General features: G+C 48.5%; 2 protein-coding genes across 7 annotated transcripts in view; both read right to left on the reverse strand.

Annotated features, from left to right (window-relative positions):
* cyp7b1 (cytochrome P450, family 7, subfamily B, polypeptide 1) overlaps positions 1 to 736 on the reverse strand; it is an 8,751-nt gene extending 8,015 nt beyond the window's left edge. Inside the window, exon 1 of one of the 2 annotated variants that reach the window (XM_086204713.1) lies at positions 488 to 736. In XM_086204713.1, coding sequence (XP_086060839.1) covers positions 488 to 561 — 74 coding nt within the window. In that variant the 5' untranslated portion in view covers positions 562 to 736. The other variant, XM_086204714.1, reaches the window with a different exon arrangement.
* A 1,976-nt stretch (positions 737 to 2,712) lies between these two features.
* Positions 2,713 to 9,618, reverse strand: LOC147262201 (armadillo repeat-containing protein 1-like). Of its 5 annotated transcripts, XM_086204720.1 has the most exons (8): positions 8,743 to 9,617; positions 8,541 to 8,667; positions 8,160 to 8,353; positions 7,816 to 7,907; positions 5,170 to 5,359; positions 4,814 to 4,930; positions 3,757 to 3,831; positions 2,713 to 3,625 (listed from the first exon to the last, which is right to left on the reverse strand). In XM_086204720.1, the coding sequence occupies exons 3-8, from the start codon at positions 8,319 to 8,321 to the stop codon at positions 3,434 to 3,436; spliced, it is 828 nt and encodes a 275-aa protein (XP_086060846.1). In that variant the 5' UTR covers positions 8,322 to 8,353; positions 8,541 to 8,667; positions 8,743 to 9,617; the 3' UTR covers positions 2,713 to 3,433. The 5 variants fall into 5 exon arrangements, with proteins under 5 accessions (XP_086060846.1, XP_086060841.1, XP_086060845.1 ...); XM_086204715.1 differs by having other exon boundaries at positions 8,541 to 9,618; XM_086204719.1 differs by lacking the exon at positions 8,541 to 8,667 and having other exon boundaries at positions 9,328 to 9,617.
* Positions 9,619 to 23,249: the final 13,631 nt, after the last annotated feature.

The raw sequence follows: 23,249 nt of genomic DNA on the forward strand, positions 1-23,249 counted from the left end.
TGGAGACACCGATGGACGCGTGGAGACACCGATGGACGCGTGGAGACGTGGCCTTTGAAGTGAGCAGAGTTCAGCTGAAAGGTGTCCAACATCATCCTTATTGTTGTCATGTGTCTGACATCTCGACTCAAAAGGGAGCCAAGGGAGACCACGCAGTTGAATACTTTCAGTTTCCTAATCGTTAGGGTCTGACGTCATTACGGCCGAGTGACCACAACGAACTGCTACCTTTCAAACCATTTCAGGCGTCTTCGGCTGACTCGAGGTCTTTCACTTCAGGACCGGATGGACATTTAGGAACTAGTTTCTTCAAACATTGTCGTAAATGTTGGCCGACTTAAATGATCACCACCTTTTATCTGAGCGCTGTTGACTTCATCCAATCGCGGTTCCACGCTTCTACCAAAGTTTACCGTTAGCTGACAGGATCGTTCTGGGTCATTGGACCGGGTCCCGAGGATGAAACATGGACCGGAAGCGGACTGACCTCCTCCTGCGGCGGAGGGCGGCGAGCAGCAGCGCCAGCAGGCAGAGCAGCAGCAGCAGCGGCGGGGGCATCATCCTGCCTCTGTCCGAGATCGGTTGCCCTCCCGCGGCGTCGAGTTCCGGCGGCTACCGCCTTGTGTCGCAATACTGAAACCTGCAGGCGAACTTTGTCCGCTCATTAATATTCACTGAGGAGCCACCTGATTGGCTGCCGCGCGCCTCCAACCACCAGTCACAGAGCTCTTTGTCCCGAATATTCTGGCGATACCTGAGCAGTCTGCCATATAAGGTCAGCCCGGAAGTGACGGTGGATGGCTGACAGACTACTTGCACCTCCCAGAGGTGGTTGGTAGATCATTGCGACATGTTTCTGCTCTCACGTCGAGTCTCTTTACACAATCAAGTGGAATAATCACAACATCAACAAATAACAATGCAGCTAGAAACCAGACATCGTCAGGAAAGTCTGGAAAAGTCTCACTCCCCTCCACGGAATGTTCTATACACTCAATATTCCCAATATGGAATATTCCATGTAGAGGGATTACATCAGCATCATCCAATCCCCTGAAATTTGAAGGGAAACTGAAACGGCTGGAAGACAAATCCAACTGCATTTATATGTTAGTTTAAACGGATGTCACTGCTTTTACTGTGAAGGGAACACCTTCAACTTCCTCTCTGCTGGAGTCCACCTGCTGCCCTGTCCGACCAATCAGCAGACAGTTTTAATTAATGGTCCTTTTTCGATAAGATAAAGGTTGGAAATAAGACATTCTGATGAGGATGCCATACAATTATCCCTTTCACTGACTGTTGGTTGGCTTGTTTCCATGGTAACTATTGGTTTGATACCAGAATCGGACATAGTCTTCCTGGTTCAGCCGCACCCCTCCGTCTAAGCTCCTCCCTCTACATGGGCTTCCCGACGACCCCATAACTCCAGCAGAGGGCGCCGCTCAGCTGAACATCACTGCCGGTTACTTGTAAGGTCCAGCGTCCTGTAAACACCAGAGGTCCCAGTAGTGTCAGCAGAGGGCGCTGTTGTCACCTCGCCAAAGAAAAACCCTTCACTGAAGTTTATCGCGGGACGCTGCAGAATCAATCAACTTATTACTGCACTTTTAATTTTGATGCTCATTATTTTCAAAGACATTCAGCTGTTTTCATGTCAAGGTTGTGTTACTGGGATTTATTTTCACAAATAAAAACGTCAGTGTTCAAGGAATCACGGCAACAAAAAGCAGCGGTTGCAGCTGTAAACACTCAGTCTGTTCTCAGCAGCCGTGTCAGCTGAGGAGACCTTGGCATTTGAATGTCTCCTGAGGAGATGACCAACACCGCTCCTGCAGCTGGGATTTTATTTTGAAAATCAAAAAACACAGGAAGTTGAAACAGCCAACTACAAGCTGGCATCAGGGGGGACTGGCAGCAGGACGTTGGGGAGGCGGAGCTATGAGCATCCCTGGCAGGTACATGGACAACCAAACATTATCGCACAGAACGTTAAAATGGACGCATCACCACTGATGTCAGAGAAAGTGTTCAGTGGTGAGTCGGGGCGGAGCCAGACGATCCACCTGATCCGTGCTGTCTTGGGTCTGCCGAGTGATCAGGTACATGGCCGGAGAGTTGTTGTCAACCTGGCGACCTGACCTCCACTCTGTCTGCAGCACCCACCAAACACGACTTACACCTACATGACCTCCCTCAAAGGTCATCTACGACACGGCCTCTCAGAGTGGCGTTGAGGGAGCCGCGGGGACGCTTGTGTTTCTGCTTCTGTGATTCAGTTTCACTCTCGTCATTTACCTACCAACCCAAGAAATCCAGTGAATTAGCAGGTAAAATTTTTAAAAAGAGAGAGACGCCACCCTCTGCGTCTGCCCGACGCTTCGTCCTGTCTTGGTTTCTGGTCTCTGCTCGTTAAACCAGATGTGACGTGCCAACCCGTAGTTGAGCAGGAAGGTCTCCTCAGCTCTTGGCCATCAGGTATAACTTGTTCCCTCAATTTAGTTAGACTCACTTCAGGAAGCAGCAGGTATCTTGTAGAACCCAATATTCTTTGTCTCCAGGGCCCCGTAGGGCAGCGGCTGCACCACTGAGATCATGAATTCATAGAGAAAATAAACCCAAACCAGCACAAACTTCTAGTACGAGACATTTGAGATTAAAATCACAAAAATTTTTGAACAACGGCACTCGATGTTAAAACAAGAAACAAGCTTGTGATCATAAAAACATGTTGCAGCAGGGAATATTTGATCGACCGGATGTGATCGATTAGAAAACGTTAACCGCAAATGGTTTCAACCCTAAAGACACAGAGGAGATAATCCACGCAAAGCGAGAACGGCCGTCAGTTTCCTGGCGATTACAGGCTCACTGAACCGCTTAGACTTTGTTATGTCGGGTTCAGGAGCTCATCGACCTCGTGGAAGGTGGAACCTTCCTCAGAGACACGATGTCAACGGCACCGAAGCAGGCAGTCGTCTCTGATTGGCTGACAGCTACGACACTGACAACACTTGGTCTCATTGGGAGTTCGTCATCATCACATTATCCACCGTGTCAGCGGAGCGAGGAGCAGCAGGAAGTGGGCTCCTGACTCCGATTCGTCGAGTTCATCCCCTGCAGGAATAAACACCACACAGACACACTTGTCTGCCCAATAAATAAAAAGGTCAAAGGAGCAGAGGCGTGTCCTCTGGCGTGTTTTCAGACCAGCGCAGGACACTTCCTGTCCGTTAAGACATTTGGCTTTGAGACAGACGGACCCGTGGATGCCAGCAGCTGGTTTCCATGGCAGCAGTTCAGAAGTTCTTTCGCAGTGTTCGTGTCTCCATGACACAGTTGTGGTCAAAAATGGCAGCTGGTAGATTTTGGTTCTGAGCGGAAGTGGGCGGTGTTACTAGCAGGGCGAGGAGGGGTGACACGCCCCGCTGCATCACCAATAGAAGGAGCGGGAAAGAAAGTTGGCGGCGGCGCCCAGCCAGCTGGCCCCGTCCGGGCCGGTTCCCACCCGGCTCACCGCCTTGTCGGGCTCCTGGGATGGGCTTTCATCTTCAGGCAGGTAGTCCGGCAGGTCCACATTCTGCTCCACCTCGACCAAGCCGTCCTCTGCAAATGGGATCAGAACCTGAAGAGACACAGGAAGTCAAAGTTTGTCAAAGAGACAGAGCGAGTGGCTGCAGGTGGGGTCCAAACATGCCGCCCCACTGCGGGCGAGCACAGCTGGGTTACTACTTTGGTGACCAAACACCGACTGACCTCGTCTCCATTTTCTCCTTTGACCACCTGCTGAGCCGTCATCACCTGAGTGGATGCGATAGCCGCCGCCAGGGCCTGGAAACCAAAACACTGTCTGTTAGTGACGCCGACTCAGCATTTCATGACTCATCTTCATCTGGAGTCAGAAATGGAGACGAGTGACAATCAGTCACCATCTCAAGTTCTGCCTGCTGTCACTGCAGACATCAATGGTGGAAATCCCAGGTTCTCGATGACACAGAAGGTCGAGGGTCTCTTCAGGACATTCATTTTCATGTCACGTGTGTTTAGGGAGATGCTGCGGCGCCCTGGTGGCTTCACCGCTGGCACTGAGCTGCATGATAATCTAATCACACCTGCGCTGTCATTTACTGAAGTGTGTGTTTGAACGTGACGATCCCCTGAATGTGTAGCGTTTATTAGCTTTACGCCCACCAGCGCGTCTGTGTGGTCACATGACCAGCCAGCGTGAAGACCAAGACAGATGCTGACGACCAGGAGTGACGCTGAACTGGCGGCATCAACAAACACAGAGGTTGTTCTATGGTGATACTTCCACAGCCACTTTGACTACCAAGACTGCCAAAAACCTGTAGGTTAGAGTGGCGTCGTCCCGCAGCAACACGACCGATCGGTGCCCACACCTGAGACGACTGACAGAAAAGTAGGAAAGCGAGTGAAATTCACGACCAGCAAAGACAAAGCCACAACTGAACGCTGCGTTTGTGAGTTTATCGACATACAACAAGACCCCAGGAGACCAGAAGAACCCCCCGAGGCCGTGACAAAGTAGCTGGGACGAGACCTGTGGCTGCTGTTGTCAGTCAATGGTACCTCCATCACCTTAAACACCGTGTTGTCATGAATCGACCTCGACGGTGTGCTGCATGATATCATAGAAATCTTTGAAATAATCTGGGTGATTATTGATCGAGGCCACCAGATGTTGCTTTCAGTGAACAACCCCCAAAACCTTGTACCCTCAGTCCCAACAAGCCTAACAGTGAATTAGTGGTGAAACACCGCAGGTGTGGAGAGAGAGCGAGCGCCGGCTCACCTCGGCCTTCAGGTCGGAGCGGATTCGGATCACACATCTCTTGACGGCCATCTGGAAGGTGAAGCTGATCACTCCTCTGATCTTCAGCAGCGCCTCCTCACAAAGACTCCTGCGACTCTGGTGGAAGACACGTTACGTTAACTCAAATGTCGGCCATCTTTGTATTTTTGTTCTGAGGACACACAGGAAGTAGAGGACGCAGAGATCAGCTGTCTATGGGTTGAGATCTGCAGTGACCGGAGGTTGGACACCACCTGCCAGTCTTCTGATATTCAAACCACAATTCTGAGGTATTTTGTATAAAATCTGACAAGTGATAGTGTGAGTGATGTCATCAGTCTGAGCGTTCCACTCACCGAGTCATCCAGTCCGTCGATGTGGAGGATGACGGTTTTGGCTCTCTTGTTGCTGGAGCCCAAGAAGAACTGGGCTTTCCGCCGGCTGCCGACAGGCTCCTCCGCTGGCTCGGAGTCGGCGCCACAGGACCCCTGCAGCAGCTCGTAGATCTCCGACGCCAGAAGCTTTGTCTCCCCCGGTGTGGTCGACCTGGACGACAGAAAGGAGTTCTTGCAGGCCGCGGTTTTACAGCAGAGCCCCGGTAGTCACGACATTTTTATGTCAAAAGAGAAAACCTGTTGCTGAAAGTGATCTCAGTTTGTGTGGTTGTGTGTCCCTCCGTCATGTCCACTCCAGTGTTGATTCTACTCTCTGAACCCCCAAAACACGGTGGTGGGTTGAAACTCTCCCTCCCTGCCTGCCTTTGTGAAATCAGGTTGCAGGAGTAGCAGCTCCAGCAGGACCCACAAGCTTGTCCTTCATGGCCACATCAACCAGCACCAGTCTCAAGGCACTCTCAGACCAGTCTGGAGATGTAGTCCCTCTGTAGACACAGATTTAGAGGTGCTGGTCTTCATCCCAACTAGGAGCTGGTCCAGTGACTGCTGAGGGTCACAGACCAATGAACCCATCAACCCAGTGCACCCTCAGCCCACCCAACTCAAACTACAACACCCCACAATCACAACTCCTCCTCTAAGGAGGATTTTCTAAAGAAATCACAAATAGGCTTGATGGCGCAGCCCTGGCAGAGGCTGCCCCCTGGGAACGGGCCTGACTTACTACCAAGAACTCAAAGACAAACGTTTTGGGCGTACAGAACCGGGGTGGCCCCCTCATCCCATCCTCCTGCCACGCCTCCTACAGTGTCCCGCGAGGAACACAGAACACACGTAGCCCCAGGCCCTCCTGCCAGGCCCCCCTCGGATCCTTGAAAAGTGTAGAGCGGCCAGGTTTACACGAATCCTACATCTTTTTGTAAAAAAGGACCTGGTATGGCGGAGGTCCTGGAACGAGACATCAGTCAAGAGTAGGGTTGCAAAATTCAGGGAATTTTCAAAGTTGGAAACTTTCCATGGGCATTAATGGGAATAAATTTGCAAAATTGAAGGTTGGCCCTTAACAGGGAACTTAAATGTAGTTGGGGAAAATATACTGTAGCATAATCTTGGCTAAAACAACCAGACTTAATGAAGGTACACTTGAATATCTATGCTATTCCTCAAAGACGTGCACACAGCACACTGCTGCTGCAGGGATCTTGAGGCCACGCCCCCTACATGCACTGATGATTTCTTGAACCCTGGAGGCCACACGTTTGAGCCCGCGGACTACATGAAGTCAAGTAAGTTTTGATAACATTATGGGGTAAATATATTTGATCTATAATGGTATAATGTTTAATTTTCAAATATTAAATAAAAATGTATTCAAAGCTAGCAAGCTGGTAAGTTAGGTGCTAAATGTTAGTTAGCACTGACCATTTAAGAGGCTAGCTCACGATGGTGGTCGCTTCCTCTGTCGTAATGCTCTTTCTTCTGACTCCTGCAAGACTTTTTCTGCAACCACACAAGAATTTAACCATCAATAGTCAAACATTCTGAAGACCCTTCCAGTTGTGTTTCTGTTCATGTCATTGCATTTGTGTTCTTACAAGCTTTTTTCTTATTTTATTCTACAGAAAAATGCCACCTTCACCACCTGATGTGTGGAGGCCTTTCACCCACTCTGGGGTTGAAGGAAAGTCTCTGTGCACGTGTCAATATTGTGGAAGGACACGCGTGACGAATGCTGAGGGAAGAGACTTTTGTTTTACATTCTGAATGGGACTTTTTTGAGGGGGGGTCATTCTACTTTTTGATTGGGTGGGTGGGGGGAGTAATATTTTACTCAACATTCATGTTTTTGTTGTTCATTGAAAGAATTGATATTTCATACAAGAATTAAGACTTGACAAAGTTCTACTCAAATAAATCTGTTGAAATGTCAACAGTTGGTTGTTTTTCTAATTGTATCATTTTGCATGGATGTCTGCTTCTGACAAAACAAAATGTTTACATTTATGTTTGAATACGATACAGTTTTGTTTAAATTAACCCCAATTTCCAGTTAATTCCGGTAAATTCACAATAATTCCCATGGAAGGTTTCCAATTTGGAATATTTCCAAAATTCCCCATCTTAACTTCCCATGGAAAGTTTCCTGAAATTTACTGGAAATTTACCAGAAATTTTCCGCCCCTTTGCAACCCCAGTCAAGAGAAATAAAAACATCAGCGCTTCAAACAGTGAGTGGCGTCCATCAACACTGCCGCCACCTCACTGATGATATCTTTAGTTCTGAGGAACAAAGAATGACGACGGCGCACAACCTCTGAAATGATGAAACCAGACACGAGACACAAAATGAAAAGTATGGCGCCCCAACAAGAATGAAGCTCAACTTTACATCTTTTATATTTTGGCCTATCAGCTCATTCAATCCCCCATTTCAGTAACCATCACTGCGGTGTTCGATATTTCCGTCACTGAGGTACCGGCCACGCCACCACGCCACCTGGCCCCCGCACGCTTCACGGTGTGAGCATAGACATGAATTGCTTGGCTGATTTTTCAGGTTTCATGCTGCGACCAGCAGCGACTCATCTGCCGCTCCACCACACTCACTTCTGCATGACGTTCTGGAGGCTCAGTATCATCCCCAGCTCTCCCTTCAGCTTCTCCTGATTGGCTCGGCATTCTGCCAGGTACCGGATGGCCTGGGAACAACACTTATTACATAACAGATATTTTATGTGTTCTGCACTGTTTCCATGTTTTTCTATGTAAACGTGTCTTTGGCTTGCTAACCTGCTGAGGGACTACAGCCGGAAACTGGACTGTGGCACAAATCTGGCATATTTATCTTAAAAGTTCATTAATATGCTTTGTCTCTTTGTTTTAAATACACAGAAACTTGCCAGGTTGCCACGGCGCCATAGGAGTGTTGCGATGGAAGTGTAGCAGCTCACCAGCAGGGCGGAGTAGACCACCTGAGGGTTGGGGTGGTCCAGGAACAGGATGAGTCCCGGCAGGCAGCCCTGGTCCTGGACAATGGCCCGCCGGTTCATGGGGTCGGCCGCCAGGTCCCTCAGCTGGTTGACCACGGCCAGTGCGTCTGGCTCTGCGCTCATGGTGGACCGTCAAGCACCCATGCACACCAGAACTGAGGCGCAGCGACAGACATCAGCGTGCGTGCAATGACCTCATGTTACTTATCAGGAGGCACAGCGATACCACATCTCGATACACGATCACAGTACACAACAATGGGCAACAGCAACTCAAAATACTTGCTTACTCTTTTTCCGATGTATTTCTAGTAACGCCCACGTTTTACTTCATTTCCTTACTTGTTTATCCCTGTTTTTATCCCTGCTGCGCCTTCATTTGTGTCACTCCCAATCTCGCTGTGTAGGTGCCGCTGACGTCAGCGTACGTCACTGCCACTGGGTCACGGCACGATCCGATGGCCATACACTGCAATACGATGAGGATACTTGGGCCAGAAAATGATACAGTATTTTGAAAAAATACTGCTGTATATTGTATTACTTTATTTGGAGCAGAGTGAATCTCCATCTGGTCCAGTGACTGATTTACGGCTTGGGAGCTCTGAGTAACCCTAACCCACTTTATCTTTGAACAGTTTCACAAAAAACGTGACCTTAGCAGCTTCCCTGGGATCGACGGGTGACGGAGGGCATCATCGGGCTGAGAGTTCACTCCTGAAATGATCCGAGTTCGACGACGACCTCCGGTTCAGTCGTCACTTCTTATTAAATCACGGAAGGTTCGATCCAAGCCCACGACCCAGCCGCGGGAGGCGGGCGTAGAGGTCCTGACCCGCTTCCTATTCTCTGCTCTTCAATGCATCTCCAAAAAAGCTCGGGTTTTACTCATTTGACAACATTTCCATCCAAAGAGACCTTGAGCTACTCGGCTGATGTTTTTCGAATCATTCACTCATCTGGACCCGCCGCCTAGACCGCCTCTGGTGTTCCATGGAGACCGGCTGGTGTGCTGGCTGGGCCGGTGTTCAGATGTTGCCCCCGGTCAGACCAGCTGCCAGCCCCGGAGGGTGGGGCTAATGCGCCTGTAAGCTAACGCTGAAGGCATGCTAATGCTACTACTGCTTACCTGGGACGGTCACCAGCGGCTTACAGCAGGCTAACGGCTAACGTTAGCGGCTAGCTGCGCTTGTCTTGGCCTCGGTCAGAATGACGCCGGTCCCGGGGCAGACATGAGCCACAGGGGACCGGTAACGTCTCTAAAGTAGGCGCCTCTGTGGAAGACAGTGACTCCCGCGTTTATTTGTGTCTGAAGCCAATAAAAACGACGTTCGAGATGCTGATAACAGACACGGCCCTGCCGAGCGGCGGCAGGGGCGCAGCGACGTCACAGCACGCGTGATTAGGTGGCACGCGGCCACGTGATTGAGCTGACCAATGAGCGTCTTCGTTAGCAGATTTAAAGGGCCCAGGCCTGAACAGGCTTCAGGACCAATAACAACAAGCACATGATGACGTCAACATCAACATTATCATTGTTATTGTGGTTATCCTAATCATAAACAATAACGTTAATAATAATAATAATAATGGAGGGAGGGATGGAGAACTTTTCTGGTCAGAGTCCTCAGGAAATTCAGGTTCCAGTAGCAGCTCAGACATCAAGTATACATGCAAGAAAATCCCTGAGAAATACAAAAGTGGTGCGATAGCATAACTCTCAACTATCAGATTGACAGTCGCGTGTGGGACATGGAATCATGGCAGCGAATGCTCTTGTATCTGTAAAACATCCTTCAGTCTCAGACTGCTGTCCTTCTTGGTTTGTAATCATATTTAGTTGTTTTTAACAATGTTCTGGGTTTTTGTCCTTATTTAGAATGCTTATGATTTCACTGACATCTGTCAGGGATCATTTCACTGACCAGATGTTATTTTTGGTTTCTTTTATGGTAGTAAAAAAAGAAAAAAGGTTGAACATTGAATTTCCTTTAGGACCAGTACAGTTGGTGATAATTACTGTCATACAAACAAAAATGAACCAAGGGTAGAGTAGGGACTCAAATGGTCCTGTTAGAGCTCATGTAATGTCAGAATCCAAACATGATGTTGAAAGGAGGACATGGATGCTGTTCAAATGTGTTGCATTTTGCAGGATACGTTTATCTCAGAAAGACTCCGAAATCACTTTTGAAGATGTGCTGTTTAATTATGTTTTTTTCGGTTATGGTCTTCAATGCTTTGTGGTGAAGACGCTAGTGGATTGGACAGCCCTGACCCAGCACTGTGATGCACATTTTAGTTGTGTGAAAAAGTTTTCCGTGATTGGGGGATTCTTGGACTCACGTGCGTTCTAAATATGATTTACATTTTGCACACGTCTACTTATAGGAGCATATATGCATGAACAACGTTCACTGTCAAGCCCTGTTCATCATGACGTAAATATAAGGGGTGGCACCCAAAGCTAAAGGAGCTTTGGGGATATGTTACCTGGGGGATTTTTTTTTTTTTGAAAATCATCATGAACAATGCTTATTGGACCCTTCCAACATGGGGGTTACAACAACAACCTTGAGGCATATGGCCCACAAATAATGCTCCCAATGTCTGACAGGGCATCACTGATGACCAAGGATCAACTGGCACCACAAGGCCTCAGATGTGTGCACAATATCTCAGAAACCAAACACAGGACTTCCTGGAGAGAGGCAGTGACAGCGAAGCAGTCTTCACCTCCACCAGAGGGCGCCAGGATCAGGAGGCGGAGCACTACGTCAACACTGTGTTCCAGCGTTGAGTCAAGAAGAAGTGGTGCTGTGAAGAGAAGAGCTGTCAGACTGCATGTTGAACATCACCTGGTTTCTCCTGCTGGTTCCAACCTTCTTGTAGAGATGCAACATCGGCTGTGGATTCTTCTGGCTGCTCTTGTCTCCGGTCAGACTCTAAACTGGTTTGCTAACATGCTCCCCAGCTCTTGGTTCCACAGAGAACCAAAGGGCCGACTGGATCATTTCTTCTGGGGGTTCCAGCGAGCAAAAGCCTCCCTAGATGGTTGAAGTGGACCTCAGAATCCAGTCAGTCAGAGCCGAGATGATTCTACATCCCTGTGTGTGGGACTCTCTGGCCGTTGAACTCTGTTGACCTACTGATTGTTCTCCTTTCATCAGTCATGAGTGATTCATCTCTTCCTCTGCATGTTCTCTTCTTCCCCAGAGTGTCAAGGACAAGACAAAGTGATCCAGCCAGCAGGAGACGTCATTGCTACTGAGGGACACACAGCCACCCTTGATTGTAGATTAAATTTAAGTCCTTCATATCCATATTTGATCTGGTACAAACAAGATTACACAAAGTTATTACTTAAACTCATTTCTAGAACAACACATCAACCTGCAGATGGAGAGAAAATAGAAACAGAAATCAAAGGGTCATCAGTTCCTCTGAAGATCCACAAGCTGCAGCTGAATGACTCTGCTGTGTACTACTGTGCTCTGAGGCCCACAGTGACAGGAAACACCAAAACTCTGTACAAAAACCTTGTGAGTTGGACGGATTATGCTTCCATTTACAGTGAGATGTAATTCAATATATGTTTTCATTATTGCAATATTCAGTAACACAGGCAGCAGGGTGGAGCAGTGGTCCTCACTGTGGCCCCCAGCAAGAAGGTTGTGGGTGGAGCCCCGACTGCAGCACGGGGTCTTTCTGGGTGAGTCTCCATGTTCTCCATGTTCCTGCTGGGTTCTCTCTGGTACTCCAGCTTCCTCCACAGTCCAAAGACATCAAGAGGGACCAGGTTAATCCAGACTCTAAATTGACCGTAGGCGTGGCTGGGAGAGCCAATGGTTGTCTGTCTCTATGTGTTGGCCCTGCCATGGACTGGTGACCTGTCCAAGGTGAACCCCGCCTCTTGCCTGAAAGCCGCTGGGATAGGTTCCAGCCCCCACCACCCTTAACAGGAATTAGCGGAAGTAAAAGGATGGATGGTCTACAACACTAATTGCATCAGACGTTACAAACACTGACTTCTATGAAAGTAAGAAGTCCCTCAGAAAAGTGTGGAAAAGACACTTGTCAAAGCTCTAAAAATACACAACACAACACTCACGTGAGCCTGGTCTGTGGGTGTAAGAGTGTTTGTCTCGCATCTACGATGTGGTGGTGTAATACAACGTTAGACAGCCAATCAACAGCATGAATAGACCCTGGTACATGCATGCTGCATGCTGATTGGCTGACTAACACTGAGATTTTGCTCCATAGTCATGAAATGTTTAACCTAATAACCAGAAGGGAGTGATGGGAGCCATATGTTATGGTTCCTGTTCCTGAGCCGGGCCCCTCAGCTGCTGGTACCACTTGTCCTTGACTTTGTTCTTGGTGCTCTAAATGGTCGATCATGTAGATCTGCCCGACTCGTGTCTGCCCAGCAGCTTTTATTCTACAGTATTTCCTTTGTGGCTGTCAACAGAGGAGCCGCTGGAACCACCAGAAATTTCCAAAAACCGTTGGAGCAAAGACACCAGAATAACCACAGCGTCCACCAGAGGGCGCCAGGATCAGGAGGCGGAGCACTACGTCAACACTGTGTTCCAGCGTTGAGTCAAGAAGAAGTGGTGCTGTGAAGAGAAGAGCTGTCAGACTGCATGTTGAACATCACCTGGTTTCTCCTGCTGGTTCCAACCTTCTTGTAGAGATGCAACATCGGCTGTGGATTCTTCTGGCTGCTCTTGTCTCCGGTCAGACTCTAAACTGGTTTGCTAACATGCTCCCCAGCTCTTGGTTCCACAGAGAACCAAAGGGCCGACTGGATCATTTCTTCTGGGGGTTCCAGCGAGCAAAAGCCTCCCTAGATGGTTGAAGTGGACCTCAGAATCCAGTCAGTCAGAGCCGAGATGATTCTACATCCCAGTGTGTGGGACTCTCTGGCCGTTGAACTCTGTCGACCTACTGATTGTTCTCCTTTCATCAGTCATGAGTGATTCATTTCTTCCTCTGCATGTTCTCTTCTTCCCCAGAGTGTCAAGGACAAGACAAAGTGATCCAGCCAGCAGGAGACGTCATTGCTACTGAGGGACACACAGCCACCCTTGATTGTACATTTGAGACCAGTAGTTCGAATTCCTATTTATTTTGGTACAAACAAGAAGTTCCTGGTATTCCCAAATTTATGCTGCGACGCTTCACCCTTGGAGGAGGAGACAACGCTCCAGAGTTCCAGGGAGAGAGATTTCATGCTACAGCCAACAAGTCATCAGTTCCTCTGAAGATCCAAGAGCTGCAGCTGAATGACTCTGCTGTGTACTACTGTGCTCTGACGCCCACAGTGACAGGAAACACCAAAACTCTGTACAAAAACCTTTGGAGCAAAGACACCACAATAACCACAGCGTCCACCAGAGGGAGACACTCTGATCAACATCAGAGGTCTGGTCTCCAAATGCAGAGTGAACAAATTTGTCCCCAAAACACTGCAACACTGTGATGATCAGAAAGTGTTGAAATATCCATCAATCCATCATCCATCCCTCCATCATCCATCCATCCATCCATCCATCCCTCCATGTTCTCCCTCTTCTCCTGTTGAGGGTGGTGGGGGTAGAGGGTGGATGGGGTGGAGCCTATCCCAGCAGCCTTCCCCCTGGACGGGTCACCAGTCCATGGCAGTGCCAACACATAGAGACAGACAACCATTGGCTCTCCCAGCCACGCCTACGGTCAATTTAGAGTCTGGATTAACCTGGTCCCCTCTTGATGTCTTTGGACTGTGGAGGAAGCAGGAGTACCAGAGAGAACCCAGCAGGAACAGGGAGAACATGGAGACTCACCCAGAAAGACCCCGTGAGAGAGAGCTAGCCAGCCCCGTCAGCTGATGTGGACCACCCTAGCTTAGCTCCTAACGTAGCCCCGACGAGCTTAGCTCTGACTAGCTTAGTGCTGACGAGCTTTCTCTGCGTGTCTGTCCTCCGTCACTTTATTCACACAAATTCTATCAGAGGAGGAGTCAATCAGAAGAACCTTACCAAAATCAACACAACCACTAAATTAACTCAACAGAACATCAGAATGAGATGAGGACTATTCAATATCAGACCTCTGATGCCAAAAACTGAACCAGTGAATGAAGTGATATCTGACAGTTGTGTTGACCTGCTGAGTCTCACTGAAACCTGGCTGGTGACGATGAGGATGTTAGTCTGAATGAATCCACTCCTCCAGTCACATGAACACTCATATTCCTCCAGAATCTGGCCCATACAGACCCCGTGCTCCAGCCGGGGCTCCACCCACAACCTTCTTGATGGGGGCCACAGTGAGGACCACTGCTCCACCGGGCTGCCAGTTTTGAAATGTTAACTTTGTAAATTTGGGGAAGCAGCAGCGATCCTGGGGGCTGGACTCTCTCTCGTCTGACCTCTTCCAACACACCTAAGTGGACTGTTGTCCAGAGACAGTTTGACCTTGCCATCTTCCGAACCTGCACCAGGAGGACAACTGGAGATGGTCTCCTAGAGTTACAGACCTTGCAATGGTTGATCATGTAGATCTGGTTGACTCGTGTCTGCCCAGCAGCTTTTATTCTCTTTCCTTCGTGGCTGGACACCAACAGAGGAGCCGCTGGTACCATCCGTATCGTGGTCGTCATTGTCATTGGAACCCTGCGGTCAGAGCTCGGCTCCTTGTACGGTTGGACACTGTGGGACGTTTGGAGTCGTCTCCAGAGTTGAAGGTGGATGGAGTGTAGCGGAGAGACGGGCAAGTGCAGAGCTACGAGGAGGCGAGAGATTGAGGGAGGAGCTCAACTGTTACTGAACTCTGGAAGACTCAGGAACTTCTGTCTTCAGCAGAATTCAACACACCAACCAGAAACATTTCCTTCATTCAGCATGATGTCATCACACTGTCATCAACTCTCTCTACTGGTTCTACTCACTGTGAAAGGTCCGTTACATCCCGCTTCTGAAAACACCTCAACGCGGTTCAATTATCTAGACTTTGACAACTTGTTATAACAGAGTTGTGTCTTCCTTCAGGTGTCAGCTGTGAAGAACCGGCTCCAGTCAAGAACGAAGAGTTCTGAGTAGAAGGCAGCACCGTCTCTCTGACCTACAATTACACCAAAGTGACTTACTCTGATTATTTCTTCTGGTATTGACAAGATCCAGGAAAACCACCAGAGTTCCTCATCTCACACTCGGCCTCAGGACAAGTAGGAAATAATCAAACCTCTGGACTCGTCCCTGAAGTGGTGCAAGATCAAATACATGTGAAGATGAGGACTGCTGCAGTGTCTGACTCTGCTGTGTACTACTGTGCTGTGAGGCCCACAGAGACAGGAATCATCAAAACTCTGAACAAAAACCGTTGGAGCAAAGACACCAGAATAACCACAGCGTCCACCAGAGGGCGCCAGGATCAGGAGGCGGAGCACTACGTCAACACTGTGTTCCAGCGTTGAGTCAAGAAGAAGTGGTGCTGTGAAGAGAAGAGCTGTCAGACTGCATGTTGAACATCACCTGGTTTCTCCTGCTGGTTCCAACCTTCTTGTAGAGATGCAACATCGGCTGTGGATTCTTCTGGCTGCTCTTGTCTCCGGTCAGACTCTAAACTGGTTTGCTAACATGCTCCCCAGCTCTTGGTTCCACAGAGAACCAAAGGGCCGACTGGATCATTTCTTCTGGGGGTTCCAGCGAGCAAAAGCCTCCCTAGATGGTTGAAGTGGACCTCGGAATCCAGTCAGTCAAAGCCGAGATGATTCTACATCCCAGTGTGTGGGACTCTCTGGCCGTTGAACTCTGTCGACCTACTGATTGTTCTCCTTTCATCAGTCATGAGTGATTCATCTCTTCCTCTGCATGTTCTCTTCTTCCCCAGAGTGTCAAGGACAAGACAAAGTGATCCAGCCAGCAGGAGATGTCATTGCTACTGAGGGACACACAGCCACCCTTGATTGTACATTTGAGACCAGTAGTTCGAATCCCTATTTATTTTGGTACAAACAAGAAGTTCCTGGTATTCCCAAGTTTATGCTGCGACGCTTCACCCTTGGAGGAGGAGACAACGCTCCAGAGTTCCAGGGAGAGAGATTTCACGCTACAGCCAACAAGTCATCAGTTCCTCTGAAGATCCACAAGCTGCAGCTGAATGACTCTGCTGTGTACTACTGTGCTCTGAGGCCCACAGTGACAGGAAACACCAAAACTCTGTACAAAAACCTTTGGAGCAAAGACACCACAATAACCACAGCGTCCACTAGAGGGAGACACACTCTGATCAACATCAGAGGTCTACACTCAGTTTTTTAGTGTGTCAAAGGCATGTGATGTGGCCTTGTTGTCTTTCATGATCCACTGATAAACCAGTACCTCGTGATCATTGTAATCATTGATGAATATAATTAAATGGGTTTGTAATGGTGGGGAGGAGATCAGGTACTGAAAGTTCTTTTTAAGACCAGAAACTTGAGTCCAGGACGCCACAGCTGAGCTGAGCGATACTCAAAACTAAAACCAACTCATGCTGAGATCCCTGCCAGTCTGATGACAAAATGTTGAGTGTGTAACTTCCAGGAAGCAGCAGAGGTCCTGGAGACTGACTGTCTCTGGTTCAGCTTCTCGAGCCCCTGTGGTCCAACATACCTGAGAAGACTTGTCTGGAGCCGTGGGGAACTCTTCATCAAGGAGGACCACTTATTAAACTTTAATCAGAAATGCAGACACAATTCTGATGAACCAAGCCACGAATTGTCCCTGACAGCTCGGATCGGTTCTTTCCAGGACAACATTTCATCTATCAAGACTTCAAGAAATATTGGAAGATGAACCCCTGCATTTGTCACTCCCATTCATTAAAAGCTTTGTGCTGGATCAGCAGCAGTAGTTTGTTGTTCTTCTGAATACAACAGAATAAGAGCCATTTATACTTGTAGATATTTAATTTGCTTGGAAACATTCAGTAAATACAGTTTAATCAACATTTGCTTCATTAATTGAAGAAAGTTTTTATAATTTAGAATCACATTGTCATCAACAAAGAGAATTAAAAGTAAAGTGGACGACACAACAACCAGGTCCTCAATATGAATGAGAAATAGTGACGGTCCACATACAGATCCCTGTGGGACACCACACACTAACGTCCCGGCTTTTGTTAAAACTCTGGTTGCTGCATTCTGTACAAGTCGCAGTCCGTTGATACCATTCTTGGGTAGACCAGTAAGAACAGCAGTACAATAATCCAGATGAGAGAATACGAATTCCCGCATCAACTGTCTGACATCTACCAGGAGGAGGTATGGTCAGACTCCAGCAATGTTTCTTAGAAGAAAATGTCAACCTTTATAAGTTTGTTCAGATGTGATTTAAAATACAACTCAGGTTTCTTACTACATTCTTATTCTGTGCCGCTGGACTCCCAAGTCCACTTCAAATCAATTGTTTCTGTTTTATTTGTTCCAGTTCTGAGAATTTTCTGTTTTGTCCTTGATTGGTTTGAAAAAAAATTCCCTCATTCCTGTTTAATGGTAAACAGTTCATCACACCACAGAAAGGTACAGCTGAGGGTCGTTAGCCTCAAACTGAAGATTAACTCCATGATACCAGATAGTTTTTCTCAGCAGCAGCATGCACAGAACAATAAAGGACCAAGAATGGAACCCTGTGCAACACCACGGAGGATGTCATGTTTGTCTGAGACATGGTCACCAATACTGACAAAAAAGCTTCAGACTGTCAGAGAAGTATGACACCATGATAGAGCCTCCCAGGTCAAGGTGGTTTAGGGGAATTTTGTGATGAACTGTATCAAAGGCAGCTGTCAGATCAAGTAGTGTAAGAATAAAAGCTGTCTCACTGTCAGAGCTCACCCTGAGATCATTGGCTGCTTTCACAAGCACTGTTTAGGTGCTGTGTCCTTTTTTAAAGCTGAACTGAAACTTGTCATGAATTGTGCTGTCATGTTAAAACAATAGCAGTTGTTCATGTGATGGCTTGTGTGCAGGGCAGACAAAAAGGGCAAGGAGAAGAGGTTTATTTGGGAAAAACGACAACTCAAAAAAATACTTTGGGGCAGTGCAGGCAGTGGTGTCTGGAGACTGGCTGACAGTGAGGAGGCAGGCGTAGCTTGGTAGCTGAAATCATCTGGCAGAGGTGTGGAGGTGAAACAGGCTTCTCTGGAGTGTTGAGAGTGGAATTGACCCCAGGTGTGCTCCCCTGGAAACTGGGTCAGCCACGCCCCTGAGCCACGGCCTGCTCTGCTAGGGGGACAAGATAAAAGTGGATAACCTCAAACACAACACAGCCATAAACTACATGGACACATGGGGAGACAAAACAACCACTGCACACACACACATGGCGCCACACAGGAGAGCCACAACCACAGGCCAGGACTCAGCAGTCCACCTCCACCTCAAGGAGAAGGGGCACTCCTTTGAAGACCACATGGTGCGGGTTCCATCCAGAGAGGACAGAAGGTTTGAAAGAAGGGTGAAAGAAGCCGTTCATGTCAAACTAAAACGTCCATCTTTGAACAGAGGAGGGGCCTCAGACACCACCTATCACCCACGTACAATGCTGTCCTTAGATCCTCCCCCAGAGGTGCAGCCAGCATTCATGCCTTCACTCAGTCAGGTTACATGAACGACCCTCCTAAGAGGGCTGGGAAGGTAACAACATGAAACTGAGGCCAACGACTCACATCACCACCTAACCAGCCAATTGTTCTAGCCTTACGACCACTTGTTTTTGCCACCACCCACCTGGGTGGATGTATACCTGACACCTCTCACCAGAAAATTAGAACTGAAGAAGCTTCTTGGCTGAAAGGAGAAACGTCTTCACTTACAAGAGGAGAGTCCAGGTGCCTTTATTGATTATTCTTGAGAAATACATGAAAACACAAGACAAGATCATGTAGATCTGCCTGACTCGTGTCTGCCCAGCAGCTTTTATTCTACAGTATTTCCTTTGTGGCTGTCAACAGAGGAGCCGCTGGAACCACCAGAAATTTCCAAAAACTGTTGGAGCAAAGACACCAGAATAACCACAGCGTCCACCAGAGGGCGCCAGGATCAGGAGGCGAAGCACTACGTCAACACTGTGTTCCAGCGTTGAGTCAAGAAGAAGTGGTGCTGTGAAGAGAAGAGCTGTCAGACTGCATGTTGAACATCACCTGGTTTCTCCTGCTGGTTCCAACCTTCTTGTAGAGATGCAACATCGGCTGTGGATTCTTCTGGCTGCTCTTGTCTCCGGTCAGACTCTAAACTGGTTTGCTAACATGCTCCCCAGCTCTTGGTTCCACAGAGAACCAAAGGGCCGACTGGATCATTTCTTCTGGGGGTTCCAGCGAGCAAAAGCCTCCCTAGATGGTTGAAGTGGACCTCAGAATCCAGTCAGTCAGAGCTGAGATGATTCTACATCCCAGTGTGTGGGACTCTCTGGCCGTTGAACTCTGTCGACCTACTGATTGTTCTCCTTTCATCAGTCATGAGTGATTCATCTCTTCCTCTGCATGTTCTCTTCTTCCCCAGAGTGTCAAGGACAAGACAAAGTGATCCAGCCAGCAGGAGATATCATTGCTACTGAGGGACACACAGCCACCCTTGATTGTACATTTGAGACCAGTAGTTCGAATTCCTATTTATTTTGGTACAAACAAGAAGTTCCTGGTATTCCCAAATTTATGCTGCGACGCTTCACCCTTGGAGGAGGAGACAACGCTCCAGAGTTCCAGGGAGAGAGATTTCATGCTACAGCCAACAAGTCATCAGTTCCTCTGAAGATCCAAGAGCTGCAGCTGAATGACTCTGCTGTGTACTACTGTGCTCTGAGGCCCACAGTGACAGGAAACACCAAAACTCTGTACAAAAACCTTTGGAGCAAAGACACCACAATAACCACAGCGTCCACTAGAGGGAGACACACTCTGATCAACATCAGAGGTCTGGTGTCCAAATGCAGAATGAACAAATTTGGCCCCAAAACACTGCGACACTGTGATGATCATAAAGTGTTGAAATGTCAATCAATCCATCATCCATCCATCCCTCCATGTTCCCCCTCTTCTCCTGTTGAGGGTGGTGGGGGTGGAGCCTATCCCAGCAGCCTTCCCCCTGGACAGGTCACCAGTCCATGGCAGGGCCAACACATATAGACAGACAACCATTGGCTCTCCCAGCCACGCCTACGGTCAATTTAGAGTCTGGATTAACCTGGTCCCTCTTGATGTCTTTGGACTGTGGAGGAAGCTGGAGTACCAGAGAGAACCCAGCAGGAACAGGGAGAACATGGAGACTCACCCAGAAAGACCCCGTGCTGCAGCCGGGGCTCCACCCACAACCTTCTTGCTGGGGGGCCACAGGGAGGACCACTGCTCCACCGCGCTGCCGGTTTTGAAATGTTGACTTTGTAAATTTGGGGAAGCAGCAGCGATCCTGGGGGCTGGACTCTCTCCCGTCTGACCTCTTTTCTGGAAACTGGATTTGCTTTGGCCCAACACACCTAAGTGGACTGTTGTCCAGAGACAGTTTGACCTTGCCATCTTCCGAACCTGCACCAGGAGGACGACCGGAGATGGTCTCCTAGAGTTACAGACCTTGCAATGGTTGATCATGTAGATCTGGTTGACTCGTGTCTGCCCAGCAGCTTTTATTCTCTTTCCTTCGTGGCTGGACAGCAACAGAGGAGCCGCTGGTACCATCCGTATCGTGGTCGTCATTGTCATTGGAACCCTGCGGTCAGAGCTCGGCTGCTTGTACGGTTGGACACTGTGGGACGTTTGGAGTCGTCTCCAGAGTTGAAGGTGGATGGAGTGTAGCGGAGAGACGGGCAAGTGCAGAGCTACGAGGAGGCGAGAGATTGAGGGAGGAGCTCAACTGTTACTGAACTCTGGAAGACTCAGGAACTTCTGTCTTCAGCAGAATTCAACACACCAACCAGAAACATTTCCTTCATTCAGCATGATGTCATCACACTGTCATCAACTCTCTCTACTGGTTCTACTCACTGTGAAAGGTCCGTTACATCCCGCTTCTGAAAACACCTCAACGCGGTTCAATTATCTAGACTTTGACAACTTGTTATAACAGAGTTGTGTCTTCCTTCAGGTGTCAGCTGTGAAGAACTGGCTCCAGTCAAGAACGAAGAGTTCAGAGTAGAAGGCAGCACCGTCTCTCTGACCTACAATTACACCAAAGTGACCTACTCTGATTATTTCTTCTGGTATCGACAAGATCCAGGAAAACCACCAGAGTTCCTCATCTCACACTCGGCCTCAGGACAAGTAGGAAATAATCAAACCTCTGGACTCGTCCCTGAAGTGGTGCAAGATCAAATACATGTGAAGATGAGGACTGCTGCAGTGTCTGACTCTGCTGTGTACGACTGTGCTGTGAGGCCCACAGAGACAGGAATCATCAAAACTCTGAACAAAAACCGTTGGAGCAAAGACACCAGAATAACCACAGCGTCCACCAGAGGGCGCCAGGATCAGGAGGCGGAGCACTACGTCAACACTGTGTTCCAGCGTTGAGTCAAGAAGAAGTGGTGCTGTGAAGAGAAGAGCTGTCAGACTGCATGTTGAACATCACCTGGTTTCTCCTGCTGGTTCCAACCTTCTTGTAGAGATGCAACATCGGCTGTGGATTCTTCTGGCTGCTCTTGTCTCCGGTCAGACTCTAAACTGGTTTGCTAACATGCTCCCCAGCTCTTGGTTCCACAGAGAACCAAAGGGCCGACTGGATCATTTCTTCTGGGGGTTCCAGCGAGCAAAAGCCTCCCTAGATGGTTGAAGTGGACCTCAGAATCCAGTCAGTCAGAGCCGAGATGATTCTACATCCCTGCGTGTGGGACTCTCTGGCCGTTGAACTCTGTCGACCTACTGATTGTTCTCCTTTCATCAGTCATGAGTGATTCATTTCTTCCTCTGCATGTTCTCTTCTTCCCCAGAGTGTCAAGGACAAGACAAAGTGATCCAGCCAGCAGGAGACGTCATTGCTACTGAGGGACACACAGCCACCCTTGATTGTACATTTGAGACCAGTAGTCAATTTCCTTATTTGTTCTGGTACAAACAAGAAACAAATGATTACCCAAAGTTGATGCTTCAACGTTTCTCGTCAAAAGAAGAAAATTCTGCCGAAAAAAACAAGGGAAGAGTGGATGCAGAAATCAAAGGGTCATCAGTTCCTCTGAAGATCCACAAGCTGCAGCTGAATGACTCTGCTGTGTACTACTGTGCTCTGAGGCCCACAGTGACAGGAAACACCAAAACTCTGTACAAAAACCTTTGGAGCAAAGACACCACAATAACCACAGTGTCCACCAGAGGGAGACACACTGATCAACATCAGAGGTCTGGTCTCCAAATGCAGAATGAACAAATTTGGCCCCAAAATATTGCAAAACTGTGATGATCATAAAGTGTTGAAATGTCCATCAATCCGCCCATTCATGCATCCATCCATTTTCTTCCTCTTATCATGTTAAGGGTGGCCGGGGGTGGACCCGATCCCAGCAGCCTTCAGGTGAGAGGCAGGGTTCCCCCCGGTTTTACTGACCTTGCAATGGTTGATTATGTAGTCACTGTCTGGGACGTACTCTGTGAGCCACATGGAGAGGACATCAATGGACTCACAGGGTGTATCACCAACTACATCAATTTCTGTGTGGACTCCAATGTCCCCAGAAGGGCTGTGAGATGTTACCCAAACAACAAACCCTGGGTAACAAAGGACACCAAAGCCATCCTGAATGATAAGAAGAGTGCATTCAGAGATGGCAACAGGGAGGAGGTGAGGATCATTCAGGGGGACCTGGAGTTCGAAATCAGGGAGGCCAAGGAGAACTACAGGAGGACGCTGGAGTCCAAACTCCAGACAAATAACATGCGGGAAGTCTGGAGTGGCATGAACACCATCACCAGCTACAGACCTCAGGGCAGCAGGGACGTTGAGGGCAACATGGACAGGGCCAACGAAAGGCCCTGTTAGTTGTTTTTGAGTGGAGCACTGTTAGGAACAGAATTGCCCTTGGGGACGAATAAAGGATT

Source organism: Aulostomus chinensis, chromosome 5, assembly GCF_037954235.1.
Source record: "Aulostomus chinensis isolate RoL2024-O1b breed Wild chromosome 5, RoL_Achi_v1.0, whole genome shotgun sequence".
Taxonomy (NCBI): domain Eukaryota; kingdom Metazoa; phylum Chordata; class Actinopteri; order Syngnathiformes; family Aulostomidae; genus Aulostomus; species Aulostomus chinensis.

What these genes read in the sequence shown, in the direction of transcription:
- LOC147262201 (XM_086204715.1), bottom strand. Translation starts at nt 8,321, where the DNA reads ATGAGCGCAGAGCCAGACGCACTGGCCGTGGTCAACCAGCTGAGGGAC. An exon ending in TGGTCTACTCCGCCCTGCTG is followed by an intron (nt 7,908 to 8,159) that starts GTGAGCTGCTAC and finishes TGTTGTTCCCAG; the next exon opens with GCCATCCGGTACCTGGCAGA. An exon ending in CTCCAGAACGTCATGCAGAA is followed by an intron (nt 5,360 to 7,815) that starts GTGAGTGTGGTG and finishes TCTGTCGTCCAG; the next exon opens with GTCGACCACACCGGGGGAGA.